The sequence below is a fragment of the Pelophylax lessonae genome (genome assembly GCF_965119305.1).
Source record: "Pelophylax lessonae genome assembly, chromosome: 5".
Lineage (NCBI taxonomy): Eukaryota > Metazoa > Chordata > Amphibia > Anura > Ranidae > Pelophylax > Pelophylax lessonae.
Window position 1 is genome coordinate 347,207,494 of NC_138772.1, and position 26,416 is coordinate 347,233,909.

A 26,416-nucleotide genomic window follows, 5' to 3' on the forward strand; every position below is an offset into this window, starting at 1 on the left:
AGCTCCTTCAATCACTTGGGTATTCAACTCACCTCCCCGGTCTCTAAATTGTATCAGTGCAACATGGTACCTCTACTGGCCAACATTGAGGAAGAATTTTCCCAGATAAGGACAATTCATCTCTCTTGGCTGGGAAGGATTGCTGCATATAGAATGCAAATTCTCCCGAAACGTTTGTATTTCAGGACTCTACCAATTCCTATCCCACAAATATTTTTCAACAAGCTTGCTTGCCAGTTGCGGAGGTTCATCTGGGATGGGAAGCCTCCTAGAATAGCGCTTTCCACACTGTATAAACACTATAACTTGGGAGGGGTAGGCCTCCCGAACGCACAAGCCTATTACCATGCAGCTATTTTATCTCAGGCCCGATATCGATTTGTTGCTCAGGGAGATAATTTATGGAACCAGATTGAAAAGCAAGTCACCCCTGGTCAAGATATGTATGCATTAACTTGTGCTGCTGCATTACTGCATAACATCAAAGTCCCTGACTTCCTTACCATTCAGGCTACCCTCCAAGCTTGGACCTATCTTCTCCACACTAACTATCTAGAGGAGGAGTGTGTAAGTCTCGCTACCCCCTTGGCGGCGTATGACATCCTGATCCCTGGGGTGTCGACCCGGCAGTGGAGGAGGCGGGGCTTCCACTTCTCCAGGAGCTCTGTTCATCCTGTATCTGCCCTTGATTTATTAACCAAGTACCAGATTGATGCTTTTGAACAAGCTAACAAACCCATAATTCCCCCTATACCAAAGAAAGTTTGGAATTTCCTTATAGATAAGCAGGATCATCACGCCAAAGGCATTTCACTTTGTTATAGATATTATAACTACCATCCACCACTACGTAAATCTCAGACAATTCTCAAATGTGAAGGCGAACTGCAACAGTCCTTCTCCATTTTTCAGTGGACTAAGGCTTTCCAGCTCAATCGCTTTTCCTCGGCTTGTGTGGATCATTGGGACAATTTCCAGAAAATTTTCCATAGATACTATATGACGCATGCAAGGCTCCATACTATAGACCGCAAATGTTCCCCATCATGCTGGCGTGAGTGCCAAGGCACCGGTAATCTGTTACATATCTTTTGGGGATGTCCAGTGATCCAACCACTTTGGGAAGAAGTTTTTTGACTGGTTGTCTCAACTAGTGGCGGTGAGATGGGTGTCCTAGCCAGCCTTGGCCCTACTGAGCCTAGGATTGGAAGCTTACCCATCTAGAGTCCGGAGGGTGATGGTGCATATCTTATTTGCTACTAGAATAGCGATTGCAGCTAACTGGCGATCTACGGTGCCCCTGAACTTAACTGCTATTAACAGGGTTCGTACGGTCATTAAAAACCTGGAAAAGTTATGGAATTTTGAGATGACACTTTCCAGGCCTGGAAAGGTCATGGAAAAGTACGATTTTAGAAATGTTTTTGAAAAGTCATGGAAATCTGGGGAGGAGCGGGGGGGAGCGGCGGGCAGCGGCGGGGGGAGCGGATGCTTAAAACTTTATTATTGCAAATGTATAATTTTATTTTATGCTTGTGCACATTGATTTCCGGGTCCGCAGCAGCCGAGGAGTAGATCATGCACCAAGCACCAATCGCTGGCAGCGGGGAGGGCCGGGCCGCGGTTTGCCTGGATGTGACTGGCCAGCAGCAGCAAACCAATCACAGGCGGCGGAAGCGTCACTGGAGGGCGGGCCGCATGAACGTGATGATGACGCGGAAGGGGGCGCAGGGTTCGTACGGTCATTAAAAACCTGGAAAAGTTATGGAATTTTGAGATGACACTTTCCAGGCCTGGAAAGGTCATGGAAAAGTACGATTTTAGAAATGTTATGGAAAAGTCATGGAAATCTGGGGAGGAGCGGGGGGGAGCGGCGGGCAGCGGCGGGGGGAGCGGATGCTTAAAACTTTATTATTGCAAATGTATAATTTTATTTTATGCTTGTGCACATTGATTTCCGGGTCCGCAGCAGCCGAGGAGTAGATCATGCACCAAGCACCAATCGCTGGCAGCGGGGAGGGCCGGGCCGCGGTTTGCCTGGATGTGACTGGCCAGCAGCAGCAAACCAATCACAGGCGGCGGAAGCGTCACTGGAGGGCGGGCCGCATGAACGTGATGATGACGCGGAAGGGGGCGGTAACCGTTTCAGTTACCGCACCCCCGCGTCATCACGTTCATGCGGCCGGCCTGCTCTCCAGTGACGCTCCGCTGCCTGTGATTGGTTTGCTGCTGCTGGCCAGTCACATCCAGGCAAACCGCGGCCCGGCCCTCCCCGCTGCCTGTCATTGGTGCACGATCATTTCCTCGGCTGCTGCTGGCCAGTGACCGACCGTAGGGCAAACTGCGAGCACCTACTGTACCAGTCCTAAGGGAATGTTAAAAATAAATGTAAATAAATAATTAAGCATCCAATCCTGAGTCGCCTTAGTTTCTGTGAGAACTCTTTTCTGCCTCATGGGACTGTTACTAACAGTTAGGTTCGGCCTAAGAATAGTAAGCGCCGCATTTTGTCCAGCTGCTCCTTCATGACTCACTGCCACCTGAACAGCTTTATTTGGGCAAGCAGGAGCACCACTGTTCTTTCTCCCAAAAGTAAGTGCCGCATTTGTGCACCATCAGATCTGTGCCATCCATACCAGTCCGCCTGCACCTCATGACACTGTCGCTTGGGCCTAAAAGATTGCTGTGCTGCATTTTGTGCATCTCACGGTCTGTGCCATCCATACCAGTCCACCTGCACCTTATAATGACTGTCGCTTGGGCCTAAAAAGATTACTGTGCTGCATTTTGTGCATCTCACTGTCTGTGCCATCCATACCAGTCCACCTGTACCTTTATAATGACTGTCGCTTGGGCCTAAAAAGGATTACTGTGCTGCATTTTGTGCATCTGACTGTCTGTGCCATCCATACCAGTCCGCCTGCACCTCATGACTGTCGCTTGGGCCTAAAAAGGATTACTGTGCTGCATTTTGTGCATCTGACTGTCTGTGCCATCCATACCAGTCCGCCTGCACCTTATGACTGTCGCTTGGGCCTAAAAAGATTACTGTGCTGCATTTTGTGCCATCCATACCAGTCCGTTCACAGTTACAGCAATGCCAGGGAAATGCAGCTTTAAAAATGTATGGCTTCATGACGAAAAGTATGAGAGGTGGCTGGAGAAAGATCAGGACCTGGGACGTGCTAAATGTACAGTGTGTCGTAAAACATTTGACATTTCGAACATGGGAGAGGCAGCGCTGTCTAGCCACGCTAAAGGTGCAAAGCACCAGTCTGCAGCTGCGTGCTCGACAGCTTCCAATCCGATCGCTGTCTTTTTCACCCGTGCGCCTGAAGTGACACCGGCTCCCAGCTGCGGCAGCGGTGCTTCCACCTCATCCTCTGTAAAACAAGGGACCATTTTGAGTCACGCTGTATCCAGAAACGAAACTCTAACAGCAGAGGTACTGTGGGCTCTAAAGGTGGTTAATTCACACTATTCATACAAGTCTTGTGAAGACACAGGTCAGCTTTTCCAGACTATGTTCCCAGACAGCAAGATAGCGGCCAGCTTTGCATGCCGCGAACGTAAGTGCTCATATTTATCCATTTCTAAGCGGTTCTCAGGGTTTGTTATCAAACGTCGTTACTGTGCAAGCGTTATTTAAATATTTCATATTCCACTGTACACTTCAAAGCTTGTCATTTATATTAGTAAAAATATGCTGGGTGTGACATAGATTTTCTTCTTTAACACGTATACATAGACATTTCATGAAACATTAGGTCATGAATATTTACGTGAAGTCATGGAAAAGTCATGGAAAAGTCATGGAATTTCATTGGTGAAAATGTGTATGAACCCTGTATTAAACATAGAGTAGCTAACCAATGTGAAATGGAAAAACTTCTCGCTTTCGCCAAAAGGACAGCGGTTTCTTTCCAGTACCATTGGCAGATTTGGTTAAAACAGTCCTCTAACGTGTAGTTTTTTTATATTACCCCTGATATGATATCTTCTTATGATACTTATACTAGCTTTTCTATACAATGTATTTCTGAGAAATCTGGTGGTGAGGATCCCCCCCCCCCTCCTCCCTCCTTTTACCCCTGGTACACCCCCCTCTCCTCTAGGCTATCTAATGGATCTCAGAACAGGATCTGTTCTACAGGTAGTGGTGACACCTGTACTTCTAGTTTGCAACCGGTGGAATCCGACCCCTCACAGTAAGTACCCAGTTGGGGTGAGGGCTCGGACGGCCACAGTCCATCGAAGTCCAACTTCTGAGAAAGGCTACCAGCTTTGTTAGGTGAATACGCATTTGTAGTTATAATACTCTATCTTCTACATGTAAGGACAGCAACCTGAGGTTGAACTCTTAAGTATGTTAACATGGAACTTTACGTGTATTACTGTTATGGCTCTTCTTGCCTGTAATGTTATCTTGTTTTCCCTTTTATACAATAAAAATGTATTTACAAAAAAAAAAAAGAAATATCCAGACCTGTAACAGGTTTACTTTAAAACCTTTTTATGACTGTATTGGTCAAATATAGTGGTGTTGAAGAAAACCGAAAGTGGTTTAGAATTTTGAGATTTAAATACCCTCTTGCTGCATGACCCTCCCCTACGGTATAACACATTGAAATTCCGAAAACAGGGAGACTTTTTAGTATACAGGGACACAGTTTAGCGCACAGTATGTAGGCAAATGACACGTCCTTCCTATGGCCCTGGTTACATGGACCATAAAGATCTAATATGCAGAAAATGATTGGCTAAATAAAATCACACAAGTGCTTTTTTGTCCTCTTTTCCCTTTATATCCGCTTTTTGAAAAGTAACATATGCAGTAATGTAGAGTTTGGTAAAAAATGTAGCGCAACATAACGATTTTGGTAGTAAATTAGCACATTTTGTATAGAGATGTAAACATCAGACCAAACAAATTGACAACTGCTGCTGCACATGGGAACAGAAGGATTTAGTCTCAAAAGGGGGACAGCCATTCAAAATGATGGGCAGCTTGGAGCTATGGGTTATCAATTGGGGCTGCTGATTGCTGCACTGGTATGGTTAATCAAAGCTACAGATCATTTGCGTTCTTTTGTATCTTTTCTGATCCAGCCAAGAACAGTAGCATGTTAGCAATTTATTTTTTCATTCTTTGGGTTCAGCTTTTGCCTGCGTATTTTTACTGTATACACAGTATTTATTTTCCTTATTTTGATGCTACATAAAATCAGTGATTTCATTACCAATACCCTGAAGGAACTCAATCTGATGTCTCTACCAAATTCATACACACACAAACACACGTACACTTTGAGATTGCTGTATGATTTCCCTTGATCTTTTAGCGAGACAGCCTGATGTATGGCTAGCATAAGAAACATTTGCATATATTGTATGCTTGTTTTGAAATGTTGGATGAACTCAAATATTTTCATGTCATAGTGCTGATTACTTTCAATGAGAGACCCAAGATCTCTTGATGGTGATGGAAATTGTCTGAGAGATGAGTTTAGGGCTACGTCCCATCTGCAAAGCCCAAGCATCAGCATGCTGACTTCTATTTAACACATCTATTTACAACAAGCAAAGGGTATGCTGTTCTGGTTACAGACATTGTGTTCGTAAACAAGGCTAGACAGGTATGGATATTCCATCAATCTTCCAAAGGCCTTCATCAATTGTGTTGCTACTTAGCAATTTCTATGGAAAGTTTAGAAACATAATTGTGTTTTCAGTTGTCTTTTTTGCAATGTTTTCACACCAGAAACTCATTTAAATAATTTTCAGTTTTATTTTTCACAGCAGATTTTCTAAAAATGTTAGGGTACATTTCAGGATGGTTTCAATTTAGGGTAACAAAGTAAAACTTTTCCAGTTGTGTGCAAAGTTGTACACAGGTTTTCAATTATGATAGTGCTAGTTTAGCCCTTAAGAAGTTATTACATTTATTATTGTTGTCTGTCAATCTGAGAGGATACAATGTGCACAGAGAGCATGGTTTAGGTATGAGTGTACAATATATGCATATAATTCAAAGTAGTCTGTGATAATGTTAACTGGCTGTTAGGGGTAAAGGATATGGCAAGCCAAACGTTTTTTCTTTTCCTTTTCTCGGATAAGGTGTGGAAGGATAAAAAGATTGAAAGTACTGGAAGGGGAGTATTTTTTGCTTGTGGGTGGGGGGGGGGGGGTTGTGTTGCTTCTGACTGTGTATTACACCTTACTGACCTCGGGTGTGCCTTATTATTGATCTCAAAGTTCTAGGTTACTGTTAGCTCCTGCACTCTGCATTACTGCTGACATTTGTATTATGCATTATGTACTACTGACCACCTGCATTTTTGCATTACTTCTTAACTCTTATTTCTCTTCCCTGCACTCTGTGTTAAATATTACTGACCTCTGCACACTGCTTTAATTACTCCTGGCCCCTGCACTCTGTCCTGCATACTACTAACCTCTGAACTCTGGATTACTTGTTCATGACCCATGCAGTCTGTGCTACTTGTTGGTTAAACCTGTGATCTGCATTACATTTTACTGACCACTGCACTTTTTATTACTCCTGAGCCCTGCACTCGGCATGTCTTGCTACTGAACCCTGCACTCTGCATTTCTTACTACTAACCCCTGCACTGTGTATTGCATGTTATTAACCCCCCACACTCTACTATATTTACCCCTGACCACCAAACGTTGCATTATATACTAATGACCTCTGAACTCTGTATTACCTATTCAGGACCTCCTGAACTCTTCAAACTTTCCTTACTTTTAAATGAGGCAGTGCTAACTTATCTGTTAAAAAAAAAAAAAAAAAAATACTCCCTGGTGATCTTTGATCTCTTTAACGACTTCACCTGTCACAACTGTGTACCCCCAATGGACCAGAGCTATATTGCGTGTATTTTGTTTATTTGCAAAATATTGTCTTGCAAAAATATTGTTATGCAATCCTTAGACAAAAATGTAATAAAAATGCACTTTTTTTTTTTTTTTACCTATGTTCACCTAAAAAAAAAAAGTTAAAATATATATTTTTTTTCTTTAATTTGTTGTAATGACACTAAAATTATGATACTGGTACAAAGCAGTGCAAAGAGTTGTTTTTTTAATGTGATACATTAAAAAAATAATAATTTGACCCATAGAAAAAAAAAAAAAAATAGAATGGTTGATAAAATTGAAAATAATACAATAGTTGAAGGGAATTATTTAATTTGGGCTCATTGGGGTAAACTAAAGCTGGGCATACACAAATCAAAATTTGGCAAGCCTAGCTGGGGCCTGACAAATTTCAATCAGTGTGTGGCCTCCCTTACTTGGCAAGCTGTCCTCACTTTCTCAAATTGTGTATTCTGAGAGTACTGGGTTCTGCTGTCGCAATGCAATGTCTTTGTGGGGGGGATTCCACCATCCACCTTTTTTGTGTTAATGGAGGAATCTGTTTAGCGGGTTGAATGGGGGAAAAAAGTGTATTGCCAGGTTAAAAAGGAGTTAAGTGCGTGTGTGTATCTATATATATATATATATATATATATATATATATATATATATATATATATATATATATCTATATATATATATGTGTATATATATGTGTGTGTATATAGGTGTGTGTATATGTGTGTGTATATAGGTGTGTGTATATATATATGTGTGTGTATATAGGTGTGTGTGTGTATTTTCAGTTTTTTTATTTGTTAACAAAGTTTGAAATATCCAATAAATTTCATTCCACTTCATGATTGTGTCCCACTTGTTGATTCTTCACAAAAAATGACAGTTTTATATCTTTGTTTGAAGCCTGAAATGTGGCAAAAGGTCGCAAAGTTCAAGGGGGTTGAATACTTTTGCAAGGCTCTGTATGTGTGTGTGTGTGTGTGTTTCTTTTTTCTTGTCAAGTTGGTCTCCATTTCTTATCTGAACAGTAATGATAAACATGGAGTCATGGTGGTTTTTTTTTTTTTTTTTTTTACAGCAGCTCGAGCTGCTGAACTTAAACAGCAACAACTCCTGGTTTCATTTCAAGAGCCAAGAAGTGCTGGCAATAGGGGGGGGGTTAGCAGAGAGGCAGAAGAACTAGACATGCTGCGCACATCCTGCTTACTTTGATAACAGTTGCTTTGTGTGTATAGCACATGTCCTCATTTAGTTCATGTTGTTCAGGTAGATCTCAAGGTTCCCTGCCATGGGATAACTTAAAGGGATTTTATTTTACATATTTTATTTATTTATGTATTTACATATATGGTCAGGACTGAAAAATGAAAGAAAATCCCAAATTTTGAGTGCCCAGCAGAACAGAAATGTAGATCTCCCTCATTTTGGAGGGACTTCCTCTCCATTTCTGTTGTTTGGTACAGGAAATGAAGGGAGACCTCCCCAATGAGCACAGATAGCAAAAAAAAAAAAAAAAAACAGCTCCTTTACTCTTTTGAAAATGTGGGGGGGGGGGGAGATATATCTACAGAACATGCGATTGGTATTCACAAAATATGAGTATATGCTGCTACCTTCAGATGATTGGACACTGGCAAAAATGTTTGCTACAGCTGCCCCTGTTGCTTACTCTTCAAACTCCACCCAATCCATGAGGCTCCATTTATTTTTGCTAAGAAGCATAGGGCTTTATTAACCACTTTACCACCGGAAGATTTTGCTGTCTTCCGTCCAGGCCACTTTTTGCGATTCGGCGCTGTGCGACTTTAACTGACAATTGCGCGGTCGTGCGACGCCGTACCCAAGCAAAATTTACGTCCTTTTTTTCCCACAAACAGAGCTTTCTTTTGGTGGTATTTGGTCACCTGTGCGATTTTTACTTTTTGCGCTATAAACAAAAAAAGAGCGTTTATTTTGAAAAAATAACAATATTTTAACATTTTTTTATATGAAATTCCCCCCCAAAAAAATGTAAAAACCAATTTTTTTAAAATTTTTTGGCCAATTTGTTTTCTGCTACCTATGTTTGGTAAAAAAAATCACAATAAGCGTATTTTGATTGGTTTGCGCAAAAGTTATTGCGTTTACTAACAAAGGGAAAGATTTCTGTCATTTTTGGTGGTTTTTTTTAACGCGTAATGGCGGCGATCTGCGATTTTTTTTTTTTGCGGGACTGCGACATTGCGGCGGACAGATCGGACCCTTGACTGACATTTTTGACACTTTTGGGGGTACCAGTGACATTACTGCAGTAATCAGTGCTATATATATGCACTGTTACTGTAAAAATGACACTGGCAGGGAAGGGGTTAATTTTATTGGAGAGGGAGGGGTTAATGTATGCCTGGTGCTTACTGACGTGTGGGGGGGGGGGAGGGGACTGAGTGAGTCATGGACAGATCGGATGTCCAGCTATGCTGAACAGTCCGATCTGTCACTCCCTGTCACTATGGAGATCCGCCCGCTTGTGTTTACACAGGCGGGCGGATCTCCACACTAGATCCCCGACGATCGGGGGAAGAGCGGCGGCGATCGCCGCTGCTCCTCCCCTGGCCCGACTCCCGCTGTGACTGAAAACAGCGGGAGCGAGCCGCCCAGAAGGGGGAGTGTCTGACTACGTAGTACTACGTCGTCAGACGATAACGAGCCACTCTGCCGCAGTAATATTACTGTGGGCGGTGGTAAAGTGGTTAAACAACTGAGCTGCAGAATGGAGGTGGCATTAGTTCTGGCTGTAATGACTGTGACGAGACCCTTGCTCGCTCTGTCCGCTCTCCCGACACTCCTCTGTTTCTAGTGAGTCAGCTTGCAGATTGCAACGTCTGAAGGTTCGGTCAACCAAGGATCCGGGATCCGAACTACAGCTATGTGCCTTCCGGAATCCATTAGAACACACACCAGGCAGGCTGTATGTAAGTTCAAACAGGAAGACCATTTATTGGAAGAACACAGCACACTTATATACAGAATTTGGAACATCCTTCCCCCAACAACCGCTTTCCCATTGGTCAATTGCACAGTACCTGCAGTTCCCCATAAGGTCCTCTCCAGCCATGCAAATGAGGGCTTGAAAATGAGTCAGCAGTGATTGGTCAGATAGCTTGGCCAGAAGGACTGCCATGTGCAAGGAGACAGAAGCCCCAGGGGGGAATCAATGTACACAATAGTCAGACACAGGACAATGGTTCCCTAACGAGCCCTCAATACACATTACTCTGAGTGTCAATACATCCCTTAGCAGACAACAGGTGAGGTCATTAGCACACCTGACAATAGGTGAATGGAAAGCCACCTCAGACCAAAAGCAACATTGTTTAGACTGCCCGTCTCCACATTGAACTTCCTGGAATGACCATATTAGGAGTTGAACTTCCTGGTCAGAGACCTCATGCTGTACAGGGAATAAAAATCTTCATATTACAAGGGAGACATTATTCCTGAATATGACTGTCCCATTTGTAGTAGTCCAAACCATCACCCATCTGTCCTTAAATTCCAGTGACGGTGAACACCGTCACAATGACAAAATAGAAATACCCATAATTTGGGATTCAGCCTAGCGTGGGGACACAGCCAGCACTGACAAAATAAAAATGGAATTGTATTTTGAACCATTGCACAGATTTAAACTGGACTATGTGCACTGGATGCCTTGGAACATTCAAGAACATTACTTTTTAAGCTCTAATGATACTTTTTTAAAAGAGAAGTAGTGTCAAAGCTTTTTTGCTCTCCTGTGACCTAGAATTGACCAACAATTGTAATGCCCGCTGTCAGCTGACGTCAAAATAGTGTCAGGATCCACCCAGATGCCAGACCAGCAGTTGACTCAGACTCTCAGCGTGCCCGCTCCCTCTGCTGCTCGGTGCTCCAGTAAGCACTGGGGGGGCACAGCAGACTGACCGTGACCACTCTCTGCTCAAAGCATACCAAGAAGTAAGCGGTTAGCTTTTAGCAGAGAGTGGTTGCTGTCAGTTCTTGGGTTTAGAGTCCGCAGGGAACATTAGACTGTTGCAGCAATCTGGGGGGGGGGGGGTGTTTTTTTTTTTTTTGTAAGTTCATACTTCTCCTTTAAAAGGAGTTTCTCTAGAAGTACTTTTCTAAGAACTTGAAACCAAATGCATTACAAAATGGTAGCCTTTTTGTCAAAGAAACTCGCCCCTTTGGTAACCTGTTAACACTACCTGCTAGAACTTGTTAAGACATATTTGTTTTAATGTATGGCTGCATCACACTCTCAATTGTAATTGTTTTATACAGTGTTTGTGAACATTAGCCTGCTTGTATGTTTGTACACATTGCATTCTGCTGCTTCAAATATACTTTGAGACTGCTGTTAGGTCTGTCCTTTGTATTACACAATGACCAGCATATTCAGTGTGTGTGATTGGATAGGCTTTTTTAAATGCCATATGCTGTTTGTGAGCTGTAAATGTAAATCTCCACCTGGAACACAGTAATTATTTACTGTATTGTTCCAGCACTATAGAGATCATAAAATGAACGTAATAACCCACTGCTGCCCAGGGGATATGCCTTCTTTTAGCCCCCTTCATTACAATGAAAAGTCCAGAGTGGCTGCATAATAGCTTGTGAAACCCAGAATTAAAAGGGAACAGCTGTATGATAAATTTAAATACTAAAAAAAAAAATGATTTATCTTCTTCTGTTCGCAGAGGGTGTTTGTGAGATTTGGCTGACCAGTGAGGACACAGGAGCCTATGGCAGAGACATTGGCACCGACCTCCCAACACTCCTATGGAAACTGGTTGAAGTTATTCCTGAGGGCGCAATGCTGAGGCTTGGCATGACCAACCCCCCCTATATTTTAGAACATCTTGAGGTAAGGACATGCAGAAGATGTACTTCTTTCATGGATGTCAGTAAAATGAATACTGGTGACAAAAATCAAACAGTGTGGAACACATGATTTTAGTTTGTTGTGCAGCATAATTTATTCTAAGATTTTGAGATTTAAATTCATACATGCTCCCATGTGGGTAAGCCTTTTTACATGCACATCTGCACAACAGTTAGCTCTCTATACCATTGTCTTTTACTTGGTTTGAGAGAAAAGCTGCAGTGTAGTGCTAAAATCTGCAAATAAAAAAAACTTTTACCAAGAAAGGGCATTAGCTTGTTAGAAATTTTCACCCCAAGTGTTAAGTGTTTGAAAGTGTTTGTTTTGTTTTTTTGTTTTTTTTTTTTCTATATTAGTTTTTAAGAACTAAGCAAAGTACATTACATTGTATTGGGAAAAGCGATTATTAAAAATTACACTGTATACTAGAAGCTGACATAAGAAAAAAGTTAAGTAGATTTTAAAGTTAGAGATTTGTGTCTGCAGGGTGTTTACGGCATTCTTATCTTGCACTCTACAGTTTTAGGTGATAAAGTACTACAGTATGTTTCAAGTCTGGTTAGGGCTTATGCATATGGCATTATATTAACCTTGGGGTTCTCTGAATTTTCCTACAGTTAGGTCTCTTGAGCACATAGTTCATTTTTTTCTTGACATTTCTGTCCAATAATGATCCTATTTAAAGTGGTGGTTCTTAAAAATTAAATGTTAGGGGCTACAAATACTGTAGCTGCTGACTTTTAAAAGGAAACTTGTCTGTCCAGCACCGAGCTACCCTTTGTGATTGGTTCTGCAGCCCAGAGGAACACTTCTGGTGGATCACCGCAGTGATCCAACCAGAAATGGGAGCAGGTACCCTTTTAGGGTGAAGTTCTACTTTAAATACTGCAGAGGGACATTCATTGCTATTGGCTAGGTTGGAGTTTAAAAAAAGGAAATCTTAACTCTATTTTCCAGTCAGAGTTATTAAAATAACTGCCAGTATCGACATCCATGAGAGTTCTTTTGTCTGGCATTCATATGAGAAAAACTCAGATAAACAACATTTGGTGCAAAAGTGTTGCTGGAAAAATACAACGTACAGTTTGTTTGGTGCCTTTTTTTTTTCCCTCTTGAGATGAGTATCTATAAGAGCCCAGTCAGACAGGGGCGACACGACTTGCTGGGGTGACCTGTGAAGTCGCGATGCACAGCACAGACTTCATATAATTTGAAGTCAATGCAAGTCGCCTCCAGGTCGCCACAAAGTAGTTAGTACAGGATCCTTTTTCTAAGTCGGAGCGACTTTTGTCGCTCCTATTAGAACGGGTCCTGTGCTAATCAATGGCAGGCGACCGACCGCGACTTGTCAGGAGACCAAGTCGCCTGACAAGTCGCGCTAGTGTGAATGGACCCTAAAAAACATTGTTAATTTTTACTTTTGTTTTTTTTTTTGGTTTTGTTTTTTTAACAAAAGATCAAAAGATGAGTAGTTTAAAAAAAAAAAAAAAAAAAAAAAAAAAACTTGTGGTGGATTCTTTGATTATGCTGTGTAATCAGTTCTAATCAAAGCCTTTCTGCCCCTTCAAAACTTCCCTCCTTCTGCTCCACAGGATCAAGATGGAGAGCATTCTGGTGTTTGCAATAGCAAAAATAAAGCCTAGTGTGGCACAGTACTTGGGAATACGGAAACTCCTGGCAGACTATCCATGGGCCCTGCTGGATCTTCTGGATAGTCTTTCCCAAATACCAGTACAATTTCTCTACACTGTCTTGATGTAGGTTGCGCTGTTGTCTTGTGACTGTGGTTTTAATCATATTCTTTTTTATTCTTCCAGAGGGTTTTTACAGGGACTCACACCTTCCTTGTCAACCATTGCCAGATGGATTGGACAAATCATTATTTGACCTTATATTCTGAAGAATTGATTCCTTCCCTTTCTTTTAAGGAGCACTCTACCAAATTAGTTAGTGCTTCATGGGCTTTTCAGGATCAGGCATCAGTTTTTCAGGCTTGCAAGACTGCCACCTGGACTTCTTTTCACTTATTTGTTAAGTTCTACCAGGTGGATGTTCAGGTCTCTTCTGATGCCACTTTTTTGGCATACAGCACTATTAGCTAATGTTCTGTTCTGCTAAACACCTCTTGTCCTACTGCTAAATAGGCTTTTTGGATATTGTTTTCTGTGTGCCCACACCTCAGTTGGACTTTTGGATGTCCCGTGGTAAAAATGAAAGCTCATGTGTCCTGTACTGTATGACTAAGGAAATAGGATTTTTGACTTACCAGTTAAATCTGTTTCTTAGAGTATAGTATGGGGATGCAAGTTAATTCCTTTTATTTTTATGGTTTCCCTATTGATTGAGCGGTAGGAGGGTTTTTTTTTTTTTTTTTTTTTTGCCAGTGTCCAATCACTTGCAAGTAGCTGCAAAGAACCCATGATAAAGACTAGAGATCCTGAATACTGTACTATTTTCATTGAAAAAGAGATCTTAAAGTAAAAATATTGTTCCATGTTGCTGGTCATTATAGATAAGTGTTTTCACAGTTTATCTTGTTGCCCGTTTTGGTTAGGCAACCCATACATTTATCAGTTTTTGATCCGATTCCACCATCCACATAGTCAAGGTGGAAGAGCAAATCACTCCTGCTGTTCGGACTGTGGGGATACTTCTGCATCATCCAAATACATTGATCTTTGCCAGTGGCACTGATTGGTTGGGGAAAAAAACAACAGGCTGGTTGTATAGAAGTTGATCAGTAGGTTGATTTCTGTACAACCAGTGTGCCTTTATGAATTTAAAATTTGCCTGGTCCCTTCTGAACCAACCAAATTTGGATCCATGTATGGCCGCCTTTATACTTGCTCAACGTTTTCCACAGCTGATCATTTGTAAGTCTTGTTCAACTATTTCTAAGATACATTTTTACACTGTAGTGATGAATGTATTTTTTAATGGTGTATTGGCTTTTTTTTTTTTTCTTCCTTGCATGGCAGTGTGACTGACATGTCTGTTGGTTGTAGAGTATATGAACCTTTTTAACGAGAACTTCCTGCAAAACCTGCCAGATTTCTGCACTCTGAGACACTTTTTATTTGACCAACATTAAAGGTCTTGATGTCAGTTACGTCAGTTCCCTGTGTCTGGCAAGTCCCTTATTCCTTGACTTTTGGGTCAGTGATACATGTTATCTACTGCTCTTAAAACAAAATATATTTATTTTTTTAGTCTGTCAGCTACATAAGAAGACACTGGACATCAGGGAGACACAGTCTAAATTACTGACATATAGACAGTGTAAACTGAGAGAATCTGCTGAGCGGTGCCATAAAGATTTTTGTTTAAATAGAGTAAATGCAACAAATCTAAAAACCTACTGTATTTTTAAATAGATCCAGCTCATAATGAAACATGTTCATTGACAAGTCATTTTTTTTTTTACTTTGGAAATTACATTTTTACATGTTCATAAAGATGTCATGACGTAGTCACACATGTGGAGAAGAGTTGTGGGTGTTTTTATTTTCTCAAAGGTATGTGTAGCAGTAACCTACCATACAGTGTGCTTCAACCACCTGCGGCTGCTATCCCCAGAGTTGTGACTGGCTCTGTATGATTCAGTGGGAGAAAAGAACAAAGAGCCTGAAAGCACCAGTGTATTATCCTGGTTAAAATATATTATTACAATGGATAAAAAAAAAACACTTACAAGAGGTATAAAAAAAATATGCTCATCTGGTACAGAGTTTGTAGGTGTAGATTCCTCCTTGATCTGACCTGTGGTACCGCTTTGAGGTATTACAGCTGCTGGGAGAGGAAGATGACCCATTTGAGGCCTCTATCGTAGCCTTGCCTCCTTATCTGGTCCTCTATCCTTCCGGTGACGTCACTTCCGGTGTGCCTTTTCACGTTGGTTAGTGTGGCTTCTCGGGGCTTCTCCAGGCTCCCAAGTGGGCCATCTTCCTCTATCAGCAGCTGGAACACCTCACAGTGGTCCTGCAGGTTGGATCAAGGAGCAATCTACACCTATGTACTCTGTACCAGCGCTTTTATTTTATAGCTCTTGTGAGTGTTTTTTAGCCATTGTAATAAAACATTTTAACCAGGATACTAAGCTAGTGCTTCCTTCCCTTTGTTCTTTTCTCCTATTGGTGGGAAGGAGTCTAGCTGTTCTTTAGTGGTGTGAGCCTCTGGATATTGGCAGGAGGTAACGGGTGATCCTGTGGCTAAGTAAGTAAATGATCACCAATGCATGGAAGTGATAGTGTGTAGTTTTTAACCTCCAGAGGTAATACAAGTCACTAGAAGCATTAGAAATCCTGTGGGTCAATCAAGTGAGCCCTTGGAAATCCAGCACCTGAGGGGGCCCCTGTACGGGTGCACTCTCAAACCGTCCCAACCGTTTGACTTGGCCTCATCCCCTCCCCCCACTCCCTCCTCACAGGATCTGACATCATCAGGAGCAAATGGCTCACGCTGATTTCAGAGTCTTGTGTGACAAGATGGAGAGAGCAGCAGTGCTACATATGGGACAGCGCTGGATTGGTGGTAAAGTCACAAAAGTGTTTAGGGAAGGGTGGGGGGAGGTAGTGGAGTGTTTTGTCTTTTGGCTAAGATCAAGTGTAATATCTGTTCTTGTCAGTGATCCAGTGGGGCGCTGTGCGGTCATCTGACCTGACCTAGGTTGGGTGGTGGCTATGCAAACCTGATGGAGTGATGGGGACCTGGAAGGTTTGTACTGGCAGGAATTGAAACCAGAGCTCCCATAGGTCATTGGGAGCCTTTAGTAAGTTCTCCCCGAGAAAGCTTGAGGGTCCAATACCTCCTGGTTTGAACAGTCTACCTTGTCTGGCCATGGGCTGGGAAGGCAGAGAGTCTGCGGTGTCTGTGCCATCTGGAAGTGGTTGTCCCAGAGGTGCTCCTAGTGACACTTGGGTGTGGGACCCCAATGTATGAACCAGCACATGTTCACAGCTCCAAATACATTTTCTACACTGCGCCAAAAGGCTGGGCCTTTTGTCTAAAGCCCGGGGAATTTTTATCAGGCCTCAGGGCCCAGCCAGTGCACCATGCATGGCCACTTATTTATTTTCTCTCCCACGATTTGTCACTTTCATATATGTGTGTTTTTTTTTCTCACTGAGATTGAGGGTGCGAGTCCTCGGGTTTGCCCTGAACTCTAGGGGGAGGATGTGTGGCCCTCAAGCTCCTTCCTCCTCTGCTCCTGGGGGTTCTGTCTTTAGGAGAGCCTTCAACCAAGTTTGCGATTGTCGGCTTCTGCTGACCTTGTAGAACAGGGTCTGGTCTGCCAGGCATTTATTCCCAAAAAATGCCACGCAATAAATAAAATGAATCCAGGCTATGTTTTAAATGTGCAATAAAGTGCTTAAAATATACGTGAACCTCCAACGTATGAATATGTGCTAAATAAAAAATAGGATCATATACCTATATTGCATATAAAAAGCTTAAATAACTATATTGTGCAGGGTAAAACGTCCATATAATATAGTGTAGAAAAAAAAAGTCCATATAAATATAAAGTGCTGTCACGAACAATCCTTTCTCAAAAAAGTGCCAGCAGTGCTGTAAACATGCAGATATCAAGCTCAAAAAGAGATTCAAAGATTAAGCTTTTATATGCAATATAGATGTATGATCCTATTTTTTATCTAGCACATATTTATACGTTGGAGGTTCATGTATATATTAAGCACCTTATTGCACATTTAAAACATAGAGTGGCTCTGAGGAAGAGGCATATGCCTTGAAACGCGTCAGCCGTCATCCTAATATAGGACAAGGGACATTCGTATGAACTGCTCTCCATACTCAAGATTTTGAGTTCGATGTGATTGATTTATACCTTTGCTTGTGAGTAGCCATTTTTATGTTTTAACAATAAAGCCCATATTGAGGATAATGCGCTAGGTCGATGCGTCTTTCTTTGTGTTTCTTGTTTACATTTAAAACATAGCCTGTATTTATTGTGATGCATTATTTGGGAATATTTGCTTACACTTATGAGATAGTGGAGTGCCTGCAGCATTAATTTTTACACATCTTGGTTGCTTGCAGGACTATATAATTATTCATATGGTCGGCCAGGCCTTCTGGCTAGGCAGACCATTGGAAAGCCTTTGTACTTGTCAGGAGCCTTGCACCACGGAGGATCAGATTAGAGGTCCTACCACTTTAGGTGGTGGACAAAGCACATCCCCAAGTGCACTTTTTTGTGTGTTCACATGCAATTTTGTTTTTGATAACTTGCGGGTTTTTTCATTTCAGGATTTGCACCACCGCAGATTTAAAAACAAATATTGATAAAAATTATGATTTGGTCAAAAAACCTTGCCTAATTGTGTACACAGTGTATATTGAGCCAAGTAAACTCAAATAGATCAGCACTTCGACCTCCACATGGAGTCAAAGATGTATTATGAAGCTCTGTAATGATAAACGGCAATCAGTATGTTGCAGCAATATTGGATGAACACAGATACCCTGAAACAACAATAATGCAGGTCAAACAGCTAGGAGAGGCCTCATGATGCAAAATATGGATTTAGCATATATCATCCAAATATAGAAGATGGTAATCTAACAAAACTTTGCAGGAAAAATAGATTTAGCACATAATACTTTACTTCAAGAGACGTTTCCAGGCTTTTCTTTTATAGTTAGAGATCCAGTTAGGAAAATCATTATAGTCCAAAAATCAAAAATGGACGTAATTATATTGTGACCCAGAGGGTATAGCTAAAAAAGAAACACCAGTAATCCGCAATCATTGTTTTAGTCTTTTTCTAGTGTCCGTAGGTGATGGACCTGGCGCTCTCTGCTGTTCTTTTTTGTTTTGATGCACACATTTCTAATTGAACTGACTTTCTCTGTCATGCCTCGGTGCTATATAGCAATGACAGTTTTCTCTCTGCATTTAGAGAGACTGCATTTAGTGTTTATAAATGCCTTTTTTGCCAGAAGGACAGTAACCACACCCATTGGAAGAACTAGCACTGGATCCTGCACGTGGCAATCACTCTGGCAGGTGGCTGCTTCTGTGATTTGGTGGGGTGCTTTCAGGTCTAGAGCCATGGTCCACTGCAGTCCAATTTCTGAAGACTCTATTTGGTATACCTATTATGGAGAAGGTGAAGATTTAAACAGTTTTCTGGCTTTGCTCTATATATGTGTGAGTGCCCCTGTTTTGTGGCCATCTGCCATCCAGGTGCTGTTTTCTATGCCTTCCTGATTGGACTTGCAGGTCATAGCTGCCTGGTGCCATGAGCGAGCACTGTGGTGGGTATACCTTAGTACAGGGAGCAGCCTTTGTGGGCCTGTCAAGCATAGCAGATCTGACAATAGGGGGTTTTGGACCAGGGGGGCTAGATTCCCTTCTCCTCAGGAGACTGCCTACCTTCCACAAATTTATGGGCCAGCAAACCAGCTCTGGGTTTCAGGCAACGTCTAATTTCTCATGAAATCCTTCAGAAGCTCTGTCCTCAGGGACAGAGCTTTTGTGTCCATTTGCCTTTATCCATGTTGGAACAGCTGACAGATATACATAAAGATTTGTGGAGAGAGGACCATAAAATTTCTAGCTTTCCATCCCTACAGAAGCTACCTATGAATTTTCCTCCCCCACCCTTTCATGGGTTGGATTAGGTGTAAGTAGGGGATGGCGGGGTATGAGGAAGTGGACTCATCCAAATTCTTTAAAGAGAATGCTCAGGCAATCCCATGTATTTCCATCTCATCGGTTCACAGTAAGCGTTCTCACAGAGGTGGTCCTAAGAACCTAAAACTGATGTTTCCGGAATCCTCAAGGTCTAAGTTTTTTGAATTGGGGTGCTTTCTTTGAATAGTCATACTGAAAACAAGCCTGTACTAGAACTAGGTCCATCTGGGCAAGGTATTTGTGCCCACTAAGTGGGTTGCGCAATAATACATGGTGGAACACCATTTCCACAAAAAGTGGGTGATCCCTGCTGTGGACATTGTCAAGCTTTGCTATTTGCCAGTGTCCAATAAACTGGAGGTGAAGCGTAGCCCAAAAGTTTAAAAATGTATTTTATAAAAAACAATCCCATTATTCACTATCTCAATCCCGCAGTATAGTATATTATAGGCCCACACACACAGCTGCAATGTGCTCAGTAATCTTGGGCTACATTCAACTTTGTAAAATCAAAGTAGAAATTTCTGCCTCTGTTGTCAGTATTTATGCATACTTTACACATGTAAGCATATGTGTACATGCTGTGATTGAAAACTGAGCTAGAGGAGTAAAGAATTTTGTCAACTTTTTTATGGAACTAAACTAAACCAATTTAAACCAAAGCACTTTACAGAGCATTACATGCATTTTTGCACACAAGGTTAGCAAGACTCTGCATAGATATCAGTATTTTTATTATGCCCATGTGCATAAAATGTAATTATCATTCCACAACTTTAGATATATTAATTTTTATAATCAGGGTCTGAATTTTATACAAAAAAAATAACAAATTATGGAACAGATAACCAAAAGTTTGTACTTCTTTCTGAAGTGATTAATGCATGTTAAGTTTGTGTTTGGACATTTAGGAATATGTAATTCACCAAAATTGCACGGTCATTAACATAAGTGGTAATACATAAATAATTTGGCAATGGAACGGTCGCAGGAGCTGCTCAGCAATTAACCTAGAAATTGGAAGCTATATAAGTGATTTTCCTACTATTGTGCTTGACCTTTTAGGGGTTAATCTCCCACGCACAGAGCTCAGTTGTGGATTTTCCCTGTAGTGACAGCCCATCCTGAAAGGTCACCATGGAAAGTAGTAAAGTTATGTGGGGACACAGTCATGTGAATGTGTCACACCTAAACACATTTAACCAATGCTTGTCTTGGAACATAACCAGTTTCCATATAATCATGTACCTTGCACATAGTCATGCATCTTTCACCTTCTATAACTGTAAAAAGGAACATCCTGGCAGCAGAGCAGGAACTGATAACATAGCCATCGAACATCATCATTGCTGCCCAAATGTGCAACTGTATAATATTAATGTCCTTACTATTCCTTTTAACAGTCCTGATCACTTTTTTTTTTTTTCATTTATAATCTTTTAAATAAGGACTAGAAAAAGGGTGCTAGTTTGTGGAATGTGCTGAATACGAGAGGGCCCTGTGTTGAAGGTGTGTTGCAGCAGGCAAAGGATAGAGTTCAGCTGTGGTGGTAAGAGTATGGATGGTGTCATGTAGGCACAGTGGTGGGGAAGGTTTTCAGGCATGATGGTTAGGCACAGTGGTAATGGAAGGGTGGTTACAAGCACGGTAATGTGTGGTGCCTCAGCTGTAACTCTAGATGCAGTCCTCCCAGCCAACAGAGGTCAGAGCTGCCAGTCTGGTGGTTACAATTCCTATATAAGCTGCAGTAAAAGTCAGGGGTAGGGAGGTAGTGTGAGCTAATGAAGCCAGAAATTGGATGTCTTATTGACACATAGACATGATTCAGAGGCCACTCTGGATGTGTATGGCTGTTGCAGATGCTGCTGCTCTACATTTAAACACTGATGCTTAGGTGCACAAGTAGTTTAACATATTAATACCTTCCTGTCTCTACTTCACATGCGCCAGGTATTGGCTCTATTCTGACTTGTCACAAAGGGGTTTATTTACTAAAGCTGGAGAGTGAAAAATGAGGCTCACTTCTACATAGAAACCAATCGGCTTCCAGGTTTTATTGTCAAAGCTTAATTGAACAAGCTAAGGTCAAAAGCTGATTGGTTTCTCTGCAGAAGTGAGTCTGATTTTGCACACTCTAGCTTTAGTAAAAAAAAAACCCCATAGATTAGGGGTCTTCAAACTATGGCCCTCCAGTTGTTCGGGAACTACATTTCCCATCATGCCTAGTCATGTCTGTGAATGTCAGAGTTTTACAATGCCCCATGGGATGTGTAGTTACGCAACAGCTGGAGGGCCGTAGCTTGAGGATCCCTGCCATAGATTCTACACTACCCCAAGAGCAGACCTAGTATTTGACAGTGATGCTGATCTGCTTGCTATGTATATGCACTATAGCTGCATAGAATTATATTCTATGCCAATTCTACATAAATAAAAATATGTCTGTGAAATGTAGACTCAGTGTCATTTTTTTGGTAATTTTTTTGGCAATAATATACACACATAAGAAGCCAGTCAGTATATGATTCAACTGGCCTTTTAGAAGTCTCGCATTTTATTTTTTCTTTATTTTTAACCTTTGAAAAGGCTTTTGATGGTAATTTGCATGTATTTCTGTCCACTGCCTTAACATTGAATATATTGTGTTTTACATTTACAAAGATTTAGGGGAAAAAAAATCAAGAATATTCCATAATTTTTTTCCCAGGCCCTGATCATTTTTCATCCCAGCATTGTTGATAACATATGGAAACAAACCAGAAATGGGTTGTTAGTCTAATGACTGATTTCAGAAGTGTAGATAATGCTAGTTTGGAGAAGAGATTTATGCTTTGCTGGAAGTTTTTAGTTTCCCTTTCTGGTCTGTTTTTCTCACTAGTCTATCGAAGGATCTGTAACTCTCAGTATCCAGGAGCAAGTACAGAACCTACCCATCTTGGAATACACAGTGAGGCCCCATTTACAAATTAGGTGCCCTCTGAAAAGCAATCTGCATTTGGATTTGACAGGTGGTGAGGGTGGGGCATTGTACTGCCTGACCACTGCCTGTTTTAACCCCTTGTTAAGCAAATATTTGAACTGCTCTTTTCTATATGTTTCCTTCTAGTAATTTCAAAGTTTGTGCCCATGTAATTTAAACCAAAACATATATGTGTAATCAGAAAATCCTGTTTCTTAAATTTTCTAGACTTTAGGGCAGACTTTATATTATTTATCCTTGCTTGGTTACTTTCTGCACCGAAATGCCTGCAGTGCTTGTTCTTGGCATTAAACATGGTTTTATAGCTGATCCCAGCACAGGATGGCTAATTTTGTTTTTGTTTTTTTCAGCAGTGATACTCTGCTGCCTGTCAGCCCCTCCTCTCTCCTACATTCTGTGTGATGTCCCATAAAGGCACCAGTGATGGAAGGGAGAGGTGGACCAGCAGAGATCAGCACAATACAAGTTGGTGGGTTTTTTTCCTGTGCTGCTCTGATTTTGGGGGGAGTATTTCAGATTGAAGTTTTCAGGTTGTAGATGCAATCTACTCATCGCAAGCCCAAAATCATCAGGTTTCCAAACCCAGACTAAAACCTTCATGGCTTACAAAAGGTGCACTGGGTTGTCCGCTTTAAAATCACAGGTGCACTTTTAACCAATAACAAGGCCTTCTTTAAAATACTTGACAGTCTGAAACTCTCAATCGAGATTATCATCTCATCAATATTTACCAAGGTAATTATGTCTTGAGGAAAAATTGTTCATACTTTCATAAAAATATGTAATGAAAAGTGACTTCATAATTTCACACCACACCCGGGGACTAACTTTGGCTGCCATCCATCAATTACAAAATGAGATTGCTCTTTCTTCCGGTGATCTTGGACATACTCCCAAGTATAACACCTTATGAATAAATCTTTTTCACCAGTTCCCTCATTTTTTAAGGCACCAGTAATTGTAGAGATTTATAAGCTGTTTTACCTGAAATGGATACCCTTTTCACATTCATGAGTTTTTTGTGTTAGTATGTGGCTCTTCTAGATCGTAATGCTGGAGAATCTACGGATCTGGCTGAGATATACATTTGGAAAGACCTAAGAAGGACCATACCTGGTATTAACTTCTATCTGTGGAAAATGCGTGTTAAGGGGTTTAGTCTAGTCTGTCTACTAAATGCGGGTTCTCCTTACTTGTGCGGTCCAGCAGGCTGGTTTAAACATCTTATGAAAGGACACCATTTGCGCAAAAACTAGGCTTACCCTGTCTCATTATTTGAATAGTGCTCATAGGTGTGCCGCCACTTCCACAATTGATCGGTGGTACGCCTCGTGCCTCTGCTGCTTGGTTGCACCTTCTCAAGCCGGTTTTGATGATACAAAATATTTATTTGAAAATATTACCTTTTATTGAAATAAGCTACTGAAGAAGCGCAGTTGGCGGGAAACATGTTGTGCTGAACCCAAACAACGGGACACAACACCCCACTGTTGGTCGCCCACAAATAGTCTATAATGGAAGTTTGTATCTTTAGGTCTTGCTGAAGCATATGGGTGTGAACAGCCAACAATTGAGGTTTATGGTCCATATTGATGCTGGGATATTGAGATAAGTTTAACCTATGTCTTGTTTTAAATTTAAAAAAAATGTTAATTATATTGTAATTGTAATAAAATGTATATTTTTTAGTCAAAAATAGCCTTCTCTCTTTTGTTCATTGACGGACACCGCTCCTTATCTTCACCGTTGAGTTATGCTGCCGCCTACAGGAGTAGGACACTAGGCAGGAAAAAAAAAACTTGACGACATCTATGGGCAGTCCCTGGGGATATACTCCCAATCTAGGCTATAGCCACTCAATTTTATTCTGCCTAGTAAGGAGTAAGGACCTAGTTCCTTGCTGGGATCTCTGGTCCTGACAATTTTTTTTCCTTTTACATGGATTTTTTTTTTCTTATTTTGTTTCCTGTAAGAAGCTACAATCACCCGCCGGACTGGGCAACAGGCTGGATAATCTAGATTCAGAGGTTCCCCCCACACTTGCCAGTGAGCGCGTGCAGGCTTCAGCTACACGCTATGTTGGCCATGACATAGCCCCATTGGATGCGGGCTGGCCTGTGAGTTAAACGTCTGTCAAGGGTGCATACGGCCTAGCCTGAGTTGCAGCGGTCCTCCTGGCTGACACATTCCTATGGAGCAGTGGTCTGTAAGGAGCGGTGCCCACCCTGTTTCTGGTATGGTAAGTAGCTGCCCCGCCTCTACTCCTGGAGGGTTTTGGGGTGGGCATGGGCCCCTCCCTGGGATGTTAGGACCCTCTTTCCCATGACCCCCCTAGTTCTCTGGTCCTCTTTGGACTTCTTACCCCATCTGCCCCCCCCCCCCCCGTTTGGCGCTTTGCATTCAGCTCTGGGTGCATGGTGATGAGTCCATGTGGGTATACAGTCCTTCCCCTGCTATAGACAGCACTGCCTATATTGTTGTGCTTCAGCGATGTGGTGTGCAGGGTGTTTTTTTTTTTTTTTAAAGGGAAACTTTCTTTTCCTTTGTGCACAATGTGGCCCCAATTTAACACCTGGAACGTTTTATCACCACCTGACCCACTCCTTGAAGCTGCGAGACCCTCTGGGTCTCAGTCTGCCCTGGTGGCTATGACGGCAGGCCTGCAGTCACTTGTGCCAAAGGTTGGTTTGGCCCTGCAAAGGAGGCCTAGCAAGAAGCGCCCCCGCCTTTACCTGTATCCTCTGCCTGCTCAGTCTGAGGTGGATTTGACCACCGCGGACGCGAGTCAGCCCACTGAGTCTGCGTCCACGCACCCTGAGTGCTCTAACCTTGAGGATGAATCTTCTTTGTCTGCAGCCACACATGTAAAGGTGCTGGTGGAGGCACTGATTGTGTCGGGGCGGAAAACTTTAAACTTGGAGGACTCAGTTCATGCGGAGTCGGCGACGCCAGTGCAGTCTGGCACCCGCAGTTATTCCAAGGTGACTAAGGTGTTTCCTTTTCCTGCCTATTTTGACAAGATTGTTGCTAGTCAGTTGGGATCCCCGAAATGCATGGTTGGAATACCTAAGCGTTTCACTAGGGGATATCCCTTTGAGGAGCTTCTCCTGAAGAAACTGACGGTTGCACCGTCGGTGGACTCTCAGGTTTCCAGGCTAAATAAGGCCACACTTTTGCCAGTGGAGGATTCTCATCCTTTAAGGATCCTGTGGACAAGAGAACTGAGGCTCTGGTTCTATACATTTTCACAGTGACAGGGTGAATTTTGAGGCCAGTGTTTGCTATCACCTTGGTATCCCAAAATTTTACGCACTGATCTGGAAGGGGAAACCTCATCCTGAGCTGGGATCAGTTGACCCAGGGGCTACAGTACATTTGTGATGCATCTTTGGATGCGGCCCCTTTGGCTGGCAGAGCATCTGTGATGGCGCTGATCCTTCGCCGCATGATTAGTTTGAAGTACTGGTCGGCTGACCAGGCTTCTAGAAAGGTGCTGACTGATCTACCTTCTGTAGGTGACCGTTTGTTCGGTACCTCCTATGGAGGAAATCATTAAGGGCCTTTCGGGAGGTAAAAATACCTTACCTCCTCAGGTTGCTAGGGGCAAGGAACCTCATCGTAAACGTAGTCAATTTTTCTTGGCTCACAAGCGGCCCTTTCGTCCAACTGGATCGCAGGAAAAGGGTTCAAGATCCACCGATACTTTGGCGGGCGGCTCCAAAATACACTGGAATGGTAAGTCAAAAGTGGGCACTGTTGGTTGCGAGGACAAGCCTTCACCAGCCTGAAGGGGTGCCCTCTCCCATATCTGGGGTGGGGGGACGTCTGTTTCTTTCCAGACCCTTGGACCTTGCTCATTCAGGGCAAATGGGCTCACAAGTTGATTTGGTTCGGTTACAAGATCAAGTTTCGGTATTTGCCTCCGGCAAGGTTCTTTCCTTCCAACTTACACCTGTCTCACCATTGGCTGCAGGTC

General features: G+C 42.2%; 1 protein-coding gene across 1 annotated transcript in view; it reads left to right on the forward strand.

The window, feature by feature from the left end:
• The window catches only part of CDKAL1 (CDKAL1 threonylcarbamoyladenosine tRNA methylthiotransferase), a 1,263,425-nt gene that overhangs the window by 701,296 nt on the left and 535,713 nt on the right, over nucleotides 1-26,416 (forward strand). Inside the window, exon 9 of the mRNA XM_082258657.1 lies at nucleotides 11,616-11,782. Within this exon, the coding sequence (XP_082114783.1) occupies nucleotides 11,616-11,782 (167 nt within the window). The remainder of the gene's footprint in view (nucleotides 1-11,615; nucleotides 11,783-26,416) is intronic.